At 47.9% G+C, this 13,059-nt stretch overlaps 1 protein-coding gene across 1 annotated transcript in view; it reads left to right on the top strand.

The window, feature by feature from the left end:
* The window catches only part of LOC138521249 (neuritin-like), a 55,817-nt gene extending 52,751 nt beyond the window's left edge, over positions 1 to 3,066 (top strand). The window contains exon 3 of the mRNA XM_069633947.1: positions 2,778 to 3,066. Within this exon, the coding sequence (XP_069490048.1) occupies positions 2,778 to 3,036 (259 nt within the window). The 3' untranslated portion in view covers positions 3,037 to 3,066. The remainder of the gene's footprint in view (positions 1 to 2,777) is intronic.
* The last annotated feature ends 9,993 nt before the right edge of the window (positions 3,067 to 13,059 follow it).

Here is a 13,059-nt window from a genome sequence, read left to right as displayed (position 1 = left end):
TGCTTTGGTTTAAAACGGTATTGGCCGAAAATATCGAGAAACAAATGCAGAATGTTTGTTTACTCCGCATTCGGCTGCTACCAAAATACTGAATCTCATTATACCGCTCCCCTTGTTTGTTATAATGGGTTCAGGGTTTGTGGAGGAGTCCCTGATTCCATTACATTAAAGTAAAAAAAAAAAAGGACCTTGCGGTGCCAGTTCCGACCCACGTTAATGGAAGGGAAGTGAAGTTGCAGGGATAACGGGGAGTCAGCAGCACACAAAGAAGTGTCTCCCTTCCTTCCTTTCCACCACACTCTAATCTGACTCCTTTCTCTCTCCTCCTGATCACTCCGAATGTCCTCTTAATCCTCCCACTTCCTCTTTAACTCCTTGTTAGTACTCTTCTCTACTTCAGTTGAAGCCTCCTCCACGCCTCCCCTTCTGTAATTTTTGTACCCACCACCTCCTAGTCTGTCCTCTGGACTTCTGTCACATCCTCTTCTTCCCCTCGCTGATGTTATACTTTCCGTCTCCTCTCCTCTCCTCTGCTTTGCTCCTGTATCGCCTCTTCCACTCCTGGATCACCCTTTTGCTCCTTTACTCTTGCTTGCCCTTCACCCTCCTTGCCGCTTTGACATTCACGCCATTGCCTCTAACTCCTGAGACCCACGCCTTTGCTAATTGTTTGTCCCTTTTTATAGTCTCGCTTGCCTGCCCGCTACCATGGTAACTGAGTGACTGATTTCATCTTGGGGGTTCTGCTGAGCAGGTTTTGTAGTTAGGCAGCTTGCAGAAGATCTACAAAACCCTAGATGTGTCCATGACCAGAAGAGCTCTGTGGAGGATCACGCCTTGGCTCCCGTGCCGTTTGGTGGATGCCAAAATCGAGCAATGCTGTGACTTGTTGTCCAACAATTTGTATACTAGTCCTTAGCTCCTCTTCTCTGAGCTAATATTTGTAATTGGTCTCTTGGGTCGTCGTCCGCCTGACCTTCTGGCTCTGGCCTCTGGAGTGGTCTTGAGGGATTCTTACTGGGAGATGAGGCACTGGTCTCTTTCTTGATGCCCTTTGCCACTCCTTTCTTTATGCATGGGTTGGGTGGGCAGCAGTGTGGCTGATAAGGTTACCAGTGTCTGGTGGTTGTTTGCACTGCTTGCTCCAATCTAAGTTAGTAGAATTGTAGATTCCGGCATCGGAGGTAAGGAAGTAGTGAGCTACAGAACTGTTCTAGGATTACAGCTGGTTTCATGTCTTCCAAGTTCATAATTTCCAGCCAATTAGCTGAGGCATTTTCCAGCCAAGGGGTATAACGGTAATTCACTTAGTCATTATCTGTGCTCTTTCCGATCACAGCCCGAATAGCACAGACGATATTACCGGTGGATGTGGCCGATGTGGTGTCCTGCACAGCCGTCCTCAGCCTCCTTCAGTTCATCGATGAGCTTGAGTTGGCTGACACTAACTCCTCCAAGATTAGTTCCAGAGACATTGTGATGAAGCTTTGATAGGATCACATTTCACTTGGGATCTTGCTGCCAAATGGGTAGTCGTAGTGTGACTATTTTCTGGGGTTTTGGGAGATACTGGGACGTCCCGATTGGCCTTCTGCTTCCGGCTTCCCCAGCTCCTTTAGTAGGAGGGAAGATGTCTTCTTTGACGTCAGGATGGTCCCTCTGGTGCTGGTTCCTTCTGAGGACCCTTTCGGCAGCTGTGGATCCTGGTAAGGCGGGCAGACACCAAACCTGATATCTTTTGGGCTACAGGGGCAGTGACCTCTGAGGCAGGGGTGGGGAGATTTACTCGAATTGGCCCAGGATTTCCTGGGGTTGTAAAGGTACTGGGAGGCATAGAATGTTGCAGCCAGGACATTCTTCGAAGTAGTGTGTTTTCAGCGGGAGAGGAGGGGGGAGGGGGTAGGGGGCGCAAAGCAGAACTCTAAATTAGTAAGTAAGGACAACGGGCTGAATTTCACTTCAGGTTCCTGGCAGTATCCTAGACAACTCAACCTTCACACTCGTGGTTGACAGCTAACCCTCTATAAAGCTATCTCGGCCCAGGTACCTGCTCACCCTGCTACACTCCTGCACTGCCTCTGGGCCACCCCTTGCACTATGGTCTGTATCTGTACCCATACAGCCCCCCCTCCACTTTTTCTTCCTGCACCTATCAGATCTAACCTGTCTGCTGCCTTAAAACTAGCACTTGCCAATTGCTGGCTGCTCTACCACTGTTTGTTGCCTTTATTATTTATTTATTTATTTATTATGTTTTATCTGTTTCTCCTTTGCTTCGCACTTTCCACTTCTCTCCCCTTCCATACACTTTTCCCCTCTCCCTCTCCCGTGCCCTTGCGCGTTCTCAATGTCACTGGGCCTAGTAAGATTGTTGCTTTGTTCTCCCCTGTTACCCTCCCTTGCCTTCTTGCGCTCTGAAACAGTTGTGTACGAGCGCAATAGAAATAAAATATCAATATCAATATCTACTGTGTTCTGGAGTCAGTAGAAAAATGTAGACCACATTGGAGGTGGGTCAACACCTGGTTCTGTACATGTAAAAGCACTGCCCCCAACCCGCTTCCCCACTCTATCAGGCAAGAGCTCCACGTAACCCATGTTCTGACTAGCCACCACTAAAAGGTCAGAAATAAAAGTCTGCATCAGAGTTTGATACACAATATGTTTTGGCATGGAAGCATGTTTTACTCTGCAATGAAAATGGGTATGTCCACATCATATGGTGACTAAACTCTGTCTCTTCTTACACCTCTTTCCATCCCTTCCTTTTCCTGCAGCCACTGGGACGAGTTTCATGCTTGCGGCATGGCGGCTATGTTGGATTGCCGCGTGGAGGTGCAAGCGGTTTGGGACTCGTTGCGGCGGGAGTCATCTCGGCTGAGCTTTGAGGGAAACATGTACGAGTTGTGCGCTGGTCGCACCCAGGGGGGCAGGATGGACCGCAGGACAGCGCCTTCGTCCTCGTCATCATGCCCAACCCAGCTGGCGCTCCTTCATTTGGTCACTGTCTTATGTCTTTTAACCCTCAAGAACTGAAGAAAAATATAAAAGGAGGATAGACCTGGACTTGTGTTTTTGATATGTTCTTTTATTTATTTTTCGAACCTTACCTCCATTTTGACTGTTACTGAGCAGAAAAAAAACCGTTGCATGGTGCTTCTGGAAACTTCCCTGCATGCCATAGCAAAGAATGGACACTTGTAGTAGAAATTGGCTGCAGCTGACGATTGCTGGGCTCCCTCAGCTACCAGTTAGTCGTCATGCCCACCATCAGGCCGTACGCAACAGCTTCTCCCATCACTCTAGAACACCCAGGGACTGTCTCAGGCCTTTGTAAATGTTTTTGGAATGTTTGTCCCCTTCCCCGTCAGAAGTTGTCCTCCTCATTCACGGCCTGATATTCTCCCCTGCGTCACTGACAGTCTAGGACAGACAGGCCTACAGGGCAATGCCCGAACCAAGAACACAAAATGCTGGTGTGGGCCTGTTTTTTTGCTCAAAATGGGCCTCTTTTTTGGCCGATGTGGGCCAGTTTGATAAGTTAATTCAAGGCTAGTAGTTGGGACCAGTGTTACTGAATGAATAGTCTTTAAAATGCACAATTTAAATTTATCAAAAAACTCCCCCTTGAGGACTACTCAAACAGTCTATCACAAAAGGAAAGAATTGCCATTTGCAACCGTGGGCCACTTTTTCATTGGTGCCCGAGACAATGTTATGCCCCAGTCCGACCCTGGTCACCGATGATTCTAGTTACTGTGCACTCCGGGGTTTGGAATTTCCCCTTGTCCCAATGCTCAGAGGAGTTTGTGAAGACAATATGGCTTCCACTGCTGGGCCTGCTCTGCCCTGTGATCAGCTTCCAAGGGGGCCTCACAAAGACTGGGTGGCATGATATCCATTAGCAGTAAATGCTAGTCCCCCTTCCTGACACCAGTGCCAAGAGTGGCACTTGCTTGGAGGTGTGTATGAACGCAGGAGGGTGGCACCAATACCTTGCCTAAACAAGAAGCGAGTGAACAGATCCCTGTTGCTACAAGCCCTCTCCTCTTACGAATTAACCTGCTCTACCCGAAACCCATCCTTTAAGGTTATACAAATGGTTTTATAGTGTTTTTTTACTAAAACTTGTATAAGTTTTGTAGAGTTCTGTCGTTTTTTTGGAACTATTAAAAAAGGTTTTTATTTGAAAAACGTGAGCCTACATGTTTTCTGCTCTGGGTTCGGGGTGGGTGCCTTTCTGAAGGATGTCTAATGGCTTCACAGGAGTATATGTCAGAGTCTGGGAGCCCCCACAAGGAAGGAGATTTTGAGATTGTCAGTATGCATTTATTTGCATACGGTGGGGTGGATAGTCTATGAGTAAAGTACTGGTCTCTGACACATAGGCAGTCTGCACTTTAGAAGTTGGAATCCAGGGCCAGCGCTTAGAGGAATCTGGCAGGAAGCGCTATACAAGCACACACATTATTATGTGAAAGTCTTCTGAAAGATTAGTGGGGACTTGCATGCAATCCTCTAGGAAGATAATAGGCAGAGGGGAGCCTTGCTAGAAAGGCCATTGTTATCCTTCAGTCAAACACACAATCTGCAAAAAATGGTTGCCAAAAGCAGACTTGCCAGCCTCCCCTCGGACTCATGGGGATCATACAATTACTGCACATTTTTTACAGCGACAACCGAAAATGTTAATTTTTGACATCCCCATTTCACCCCCATTTTTGACATCCCCATTTCACCCCATACATATGTATATATGTGGGCGGATGGGTACACTATATAATGAATGTAGGAGGGAGTTGGGGGGGTGATGCAGGGGGGCCTTACCCCTTACCCCTGCACATACATGGAGCGAAAAGGGGGTAATAAGAAAATAAAATTATATTTTTCGGTTGTCGCAGTAAAAATTGCACAGTAATCACATAGATCCTGATGGTGCGCCCCACTGCACACATACATGAGTCAAGCCTTTTGGGCACATGGAAGAATGAGACACTCTACATGACATAATAGAATGCAAACTGCAATGTCCAAGACTCATTGAGCTGCACGCTTACCACAGTGCTGTACTATATATTGTACACAAAGTGCGTACGCAGCATGTCATACGTGGACGAAGCAGGAGAGACCCTCAGGAAAGAATGAACATACATCAGTTCAGCATCAATCACAACGAAACAGATTAACTAATTAGTGGGTATTTTGCTCGTACAGAAACTATCTTGCAAAACCTAAGGATAGTTTGGGGACAGAGCTTGGGTGTGCCTTGGATGTCTTCTGTCTCCACCTCTCTGGCAGAGGACTTTGGAACATGCTGTTTTCCCAAAAGAGGTCCAGTGAATTCTTCTTTCTTGTCCAAAGATGAATCAAAGAAGGGAGGGGTTCCTTCTCTGTATAAAGTCAAAATGTCGCAGGGGATTGTCCCAAAGCAAGTCGGCTGTAAAGAGTCCTATGCAGGCTATTGGAACAAGTGCCCGTTGCCTTCTGACATCGTGACTGTGCTCTGTGGGAATTGAAAGCTCCTGAGGGAAAGAAGAGGGCTTGCGAATTTGAAATGATGCAGACGTTTGATACAATGAATACAAATCTGTAATCGATTTAGAGTTGTGGCTCCTAAATTCACCTACTTGTTGTCTCCCCTTCGCCAGGTGATCAGATAACCAGTCAAACATGTGAAAATACTGTTACATATACATGGAAAATGTACAGCACACCCGTCTGTCTTTTGTCATGAGGTTCTTTAAGACCCGTTTGTTTAAATATTGGGGACAGATTCTCAAAAAGGAGCGCACATGAATAAAGCACAGAAGATGTGGTTTTTACATTTGCGCTCATTGTAGTAATGCACAGCTCACCTTATTCTCAAAAGGGACCTTCACATTTCAGGGGGGCTGGACAGCCGCGGAAAGATGTGCTGGCCAATCCCTTGCATACATTAGTGTCCGGAATCATACTAATTAATGATTGGCTCCGAGCAACCACATGGTTGCTGAGAGCTCATTTCACAGTGGCAGGCCCTCAAAGCCCTCGCAGGACAAGGCCACTGTGTTGTGTAATGCAGAAGAGGCTGCCTGTTGATACGTAGCACGTTGCGCTACGTCCACGCATCCAAACCTTTAAGAACCGAGGATGGGGCCCTCTGCGGCAAAGCCCTCGCAGGACAAGGCCATGATGTTGTGCGACACAGGACCGCAAGAGACGCTGCCCATTGATACATAGCAGGTTGCACTACATCCACGCATTGAAACCTTTAAGAACTGAGGATCGGGCCCTCTGCGACAAAGCTTTTGTGGGACAAGGCCACAGTGTTGTGCGACGCAGGACCGCAGGAGATGCTGCTCGTCGATACGTAGCACGTTACGCTACGTCCACGCATCCAAACCTTTCAGAACCGAGGATCGGACCCTCAACTGCAAACGCCTTGCAGGACAAGGCCGCAGTGTTGTAAAATGCAGGACCACAGGAAATGCTGCCCGTCAATACATAGCACGTTGCACTACGTCCACGCATCCAAACCTTTAAGAACTGAGGATCGGACCATCTGCGGCAAATCCCTTGCAGGACAAGGCTGCTGTGTTGTGCAATACAGGACTATAGGAGACACTGCCCGTCGATACGTAGCACATTGGGCTGCGTCCACACATCCAAACTTTTAAGAACTGAGGATCTGACACTCTATGGCAAATCCCTCGCAGGACAAGGCCGCAGTGTTGTGCAATAGAGGACCGCAGGAGACGCTGCCCGTCAATACGTAGCACACTGCGCAACGTCCACGCATCCAAACCTTTAAGTACCCCGGATCGGATCCTCTGCTGCAGAACACTCGCAGGACAAGACCGCAGTGTTGTGCGACACATGTGTTTGTTGACGAAGGGGTCGGAATGCAGAGTTCAAGCATGCAGCGCAGCTGTCGACCAGCAGCGACCGCAATGTAAAACAGCTGCTGGTGGGGGGACGCAGCCATTACTGCATCCTACTAAACTGCCCTACCTCGTGCTTACTTCCATTTCAATGTGAATCTCACCCTGCACTGTCTCTATGCATCCATTAAGCTGTCCCTCTCCCGGGTAGCTGTACTTTGTTTTTCTGTGTCTTTGCAACTGTTTCTCTGCATTTCATTTGCAACTTCCACATTTTTTCCTGTCTAGGTGATTGTCTTGGCCCCCATCACTGTTTCTCTGCTACCAATGCTTGTTCTGCTATATTAGTTTACAGAAAACCTTTCACAACATACACAATATATAAAAAAAGAGAAAAAGAAAAGCAAACTTATCTCATACAAATCGCTTACAAATCCACTAAAACATACATTAAAACATCTATCGAGAATAGATCATTCAAACATACATCATAAGTAAAATGCATCAAGTTGTGGATAGAAAAAAAAAAGCTGTTTCACATTAGTTATCAGTGCCTCATGACAGTTTCTAACAATTTGGCCTTTTCTATGTTCTAAAATTCTTTTTATCCAATTCCATTGTAGCTATCATCAGAAATTCATTTTAGGCTAGGATCAATGATATACTCGTGCTGCACCTACTCCAAAATAGATTTACGGAGACCTCCATATTTTTATTGTATTTATCTTTAAAGCTCCTCAGATGTATCATATCAAAATAAGGACACATGGTAACTATATGTCTGAGGGTCTCAGGAGAATCCTTATCCCCACAAACTCAAATCTACAATAGTTCAGGGAAGAGTTGCATGCAGGCGACTTGGAGGAATCAATGCTTGATCCTCTCGTAAGTGGGTATGTGGTTGAGCCTAAATCGCATGTAGGTCGTTCATACATTAAAACATGGAAATCTTTGGAGATAGAGAGGTATACATTCCCTTGTATGCACAAAGTTATAGTATTCCCTATAGGTAGAATAGGTGTCAATGCCATCCACAGTCTCCACCCAATCTGCCCTAAACAGAAACCTCTTGACAATGCCCAGTCATTGCACTAGATCTTCCACCGTTAGCCCAAGGAAAACCAGGACATACTTCATCCTAGAACAGAACTCTTGCATAGAAGGAACGGATTCATCCTGCTTAGCCGCGCCAAGTGTCTCATAGAGCGAATCTTTCGGTGGAAAAATCATTTTCCTAAAGGTGGTGAGTTGTTTCCAGACATATCTAGCTTTCAGGGATATTAAACAAAGCTCATGTTTTATGACGGCATTCGGTAAAGCCATGGATAAACCCAACAGCTCCTTCCAAAATATCCCTTGTATCAAATTCAGGGAAGAACCCATATCACGAGTGGAAAGGTCCAGACCATACAAATAATGGGTTCAAACTTGGCAAGATAATAATGCCTAAGTGGGAGTAATGAGAATTTGCATACTTTTTGCTTCAACAATTTCAATTGAGCTTTGACTTAGTAAGCATTGTCAGATAAAGTAGTTTTCCAGAATTCATGGCTGACCCTATTCGTAAGATTGTACCCAAGATAGGTAACAGCCTTGACCTGTTACACTTTGTCCTGGCCCATAGTCCAATCATATGTCTGTACCTTATTTCCCCTGGTAAAAACAAGAACCTTAGATTTTGAAGCATTAGGCAGGAGATTGTTAGAAGTAGCGTAGTCAAAAAACAATTGCATTTTTGTCCTGAGGCCTCGCAGGGTACGATCCAAAAGAATGAAATCGTCCGCAAAGGCCATCCATTCTATCCTTGGTCTGCTTTTTCCCATCTAGGGGAATGTGTTGGCCTCTATCACTGTTCTTTGCATTTCTCCTACATTCTCTCCATCTCCCCTCTAAACAAATGTTCCTGGGTGTGCTTGCACATGGCTTGCTGTGTCCACTAGGCCTCCCTCCTCTTCTCTAGGATCCCTCTTATGCTGTGATCGCTACTGTTGCCCTAAAGCCTTTCTTCCTCTCTAGGTTGAGCTGAGCCTCGTCTGCTCCCACTGTTTCCTCCACTCGCTGCATGTTGCTGCCCTTGCTTACTTTTCTCAGTCCGCGCTCTGCTGTTGCCCGTTACTCCTTCTGTTTACCACCCTCCCCCCATTTTTCAAAATTCCCCTCATTGTGCACCAGGTGGGGTGTAGCTCTGTGCAATGTTTCCTTCTCTTCTCCTCCTCTCGCCTGCCCTTTCTCTTCCCTCGATCACACCCACTATTGTGCTCTCAATTTCCCCAATCTTCTCTAACTGCTTATCTAGCTCTTATTCTACTCTTCTCACTAAGACTGGAAGGAAGAAGCACAAGAAAGACTCCCTGGTCTCCAATCCAGGCCTTCCCATCGCTGACACCTATGTCGGTGCTTCCTCCAGACAGACTCTTATCTACATTTTCTTTGTTGTGCCTTCGCCCGACCTATGGACCCTTCATATGGCCGTACTTATCTCTCCTTCCTCCTCTTCTCCCATTAATGGTGGCACCCGGTGGGAGGTCCTCTTAGTCCCCTTCCAGTCCTCCAGAGTCATCATTCATGTCTATCTAAACAGCACCATCGTGATCCAGGGCCTTCAGCCCAATCTCCTACTATTTGATAGGTGCCTCCCTCGCCTCATCAACTTCCTTCCTCCACCTGCTATATTTTCTACCACTTCTCTGGCTGCTCTGCCACCTCCTTCTTCTACTGCTCTGGCTCCTATGCCATCTACTACCGCTCTGGCTCCTTGGCCACCTCTGTCCTCCACCTCTCTGGCTCCCTTGCCATTCACTACCTATCTGGTTCCTTTGCCACCTCCACCTTCCACCTCTCTGGCTCCTCTGCCACTTCCAAGGGGTACTCCTCTCCCCTGTACCCCCCTACCCCCTCCGGAAGACTTTCAAAAGTGGCAACCTTCTCCACATGGCAACTCTCAACTCTCGTTCTGCTATCTAACACTCCTCTGACATCTGCCACTTCCTTGAACTCCTGGACTTGGATATTCTCACTCTTACAGAGACATGGTTCAAGGTCAGCTCTGTCATGTGTTTTGACACACTCCTCCCCGAGGGCTACAAGATCCTCTCCAAGCCCAGGCCCAATAGGCCTGGAGGCGAAGTGGCCCTGATCTTTCCTGAGTGGATCCCTGCTTCCATCATCCCCACTCAGATCTATTCTTCCTTTGAATGCCTGGTCTGCAGGCTATTTAACTCTCCTGGCCTCTCTCTAACCTTAGCCACCATCTACAGGCCACCTGGCCAGGTCACCCCCTTTCTCTCTAAATGGGCTGACCTCACCTCCTCTCTCCTTTCCTCTACCTCCCAGCTTCTCCTCCTTGGGGATCTGAACATCCACCTAGACTTCCCAGACTCCTCTGGGCTTTTTTGCAACCTATGTGACTCTCTTTCCCTCCCCATTCTACCCTCTGGTCCGACTCACTCTGCCAGCTACATCTTGGATGTTCTCATCTCTTCAGACATCACCCTCTCTAATTCTCTCACTACTCCTTCCTCTCTCCTGGACTGACCACTTTCTTCTTTCTTCTCACTTGAAGCTTCCTGTTCCCTTGACAAAGGCCCACCCAGGATTGCCACCTTTCTTCACGGTCATTCGACCTATGAAGCGAGTGTCAGTCACTGCCTTTGCCTCCACTTTCTCTCCCCCACCCACTCATGCGGTGTACTCCCATCCTGACACATCCCTTTCCAACCTTTACCTTTCCGTCTCTAACGCTATGGATATCCTTGCCCCTGTTAGGAAGATCCGCCTGAAGCCTGCCACCAAGTGCATTTCTTGTTATGACTGATCTGGCTGCTCTGAAATGCAAGTGCAGAGTAGCTGAACGGAAGCGGGGAGCTTCCGGTGCACCCTCTGACAAACTGGCCTTCCGCCTTCTCCAAAGGCAATACGGACTCGCCATCTTCTCTAAGAAGATGGTCCATAATGAAGCCCACATCTCTGCGGCCTCTAACAATACGGACAAACTTTTCAAAATCTGCAAGGAGCTGGCCAATCCTACTGCAGTATCTACCTCTTGTACACCTACACAGGCCCTCTGCAGGGCTCTGGCTTCTCATTTCACCACTAAAACCCAGGACATCCTGTCAGCACTCTCCTCTTCTCTCTCTCTCCACCTCTTACAGGCCCTCCTTGGCCGCCTCCTCCCCCCTCCTCTCTCCTTCTCTCCTCCCTCTCTCCTGTAACACCTCAAGATGTTTCCAGACAAGTGCGGTCTATGAAAGTCTCATCCAATCAGGTGAACGCCTGCTCCTCCAGAACCATTAAGGAGAACATTGGTTCTCTCCCTCCAGCATTGGCCGATTTCTGTAATCGCTCCTTCGCCACTGAATCTTTCCCCTCTCTTCTCAAGCACTGCCACGTGCACCCCTACTAAAAAAGCCTTCTGTCGACCCCTCTGTTCTGGCAAACTATTGTCTGATCTCTATCAATCCTTTCCTGGGAAAACTCCTGGAGAAGATGGCTATCTCCCAGCTAACCCCCACACATTTAATCTGTTGGTTGTCTCCATGACGATCAGTCTGGCTTCAGAGCAGCCAGAGGCAAGGAAACTGCACTCTTGAACATCCGTGAAGATCTGCTCTCTAATCTTGACTGTAGGTCTCCCTCTGTCCTCATTCTCATCAACCTTTCCTCTGCATTTGACACAGTCAACCACCCACAACATCCTGATTACTCATCTCCGCAAGACCCTTGGCATCACGGATCAGGCTCTGGCGTGGCAGACCTCTTTCCTCCAGGACCGACCTTCCCAGGTTCAGCTTGGATCCTTTCTCTCCACCATCTCTCTCTGCACATGTGGTGTTCCCCAGGGTTCTATCCTCTCCCCGTGGGTCTTCAATGTTTTTCTGGCCCATTTGGTCCGCCTGATCTCTACCTTTTCCTCTAACTTTCAGTGTTATGTGGATGACACACAGCTCTCTTTTAGGCTACCCTCGGCCTCCTCCTCGCTCATCCCTGACTGTCTATCCGCTATTCAGGCATGGTGCGCCTCTAATGATCTCTGCCTTAACGCCAGTAAGACTGAGATCCTTCTCATCGGGACCTCTGCTCCCGCATTTTCCTTTCTCACTCTGGCTGCCCTCCTTGGGCCCTCTGCCCTCACCCTCTTGTGAGGCAATAAACCTTGGGGTCGTCTTCCAACTCCACTCTCTCCTTCTCTCCACACATCATGGACCCTGCCAAGAAGGCCCATTTGCAGCTGCTCCTCCTCAGAGGTATTCTCCCTTTTCTCACCTTCCCCCAGAAGCTCATTGTCTCCAGGGCCCTGGTTCTCTCTAGGCTGAACTACTGCAACAGCTTCTTTCTCAATCTGCCTATCTCTACTCTCTGCCCTCTTCAACTCATCCAGAACAGGACTGCAAGACGTATTCTTGGCCTCAGGCCCAGGTACTGTATCTCTCCAACCCTGATCCCTCCACTGGCTTCCGGTGGCTGCGAGGATCAAGTTTAAGACCCTCTGCATCAACCATACGGCTTTCTGGGGCCGTGGTCCTCACTACCGTCAACTGTCTCTTCCCAAGTATCTTCCTCCTGGAGCTCTTCGCTCTTCTATTTCTAACTCTCTTTGGTTGAGTCACTTCTCCAAGCAGAGAATGGGGTGTGGAGGGGGCGGGGTGTAGATCTCTCTCATCAGCAGGTGCCTCCCTTTGGAATGGCATCCCTGCCTCTCTCCGCCTTGAGCCAGATCTCCTTAAGTTCCGGAAGCTCCTCAAGACCTCCCTTTTCTCCTCTTCATTCTCGCTCCCTCTCCCCTGCTAACCTTCACTTGCTCCTTCTCCATCTGCTGACTGGCTGCTCAGTGTCATCTGAGTCTTAAAAGACACTACCCCCCCTGACGAGTCCCCCTGCACTTTGTTCCCCCTCTGCCTTGCTGTGTTGCGCCTTGAAACACTTGTGTATAGGCGCATAATAAATAATAAATCAATCAATCAAACGGAAGGAAGAAAAATAGCATTTCCTTCCCTATTTGCGGGGATGGAAATGCAAGTGTACCAGACACAGTTTAAGCCTTGACTGTCAAAGTTCAAGAGAAATGCATGACGGATCAGAAATTACCCTATCGTGATTTGCACATCCTCTGCAACTATTCCCAACAGGTGCAGAGGGATTCCTTTTTTCAACTAATATAAAAAAACACAAATATTTATGACCCTGAAAGACATTGCATACA

The sequence above is a fragment of the Ambystoma mexicanum genome, chromosome 13 (genome assembly GCF_040938575.1).
Source record: "Ambystoma mexicanum isolate Mex_15411 chromosome 13, UKY_AmexF1_1, whole genome shotgun sequence".
Taxonomy (NCBI): Eukaryota; Metazoa; Chordata; class Amphibia; order Caudata; family Ambystomatidae; genus Ambystoma; species Ambystoma mexicanum.
The sequence above is the reverse complement of the archived record's forward strand: the minus strand, read 5'-3'. Positions and strand labels throughout refer to the sequence as shown.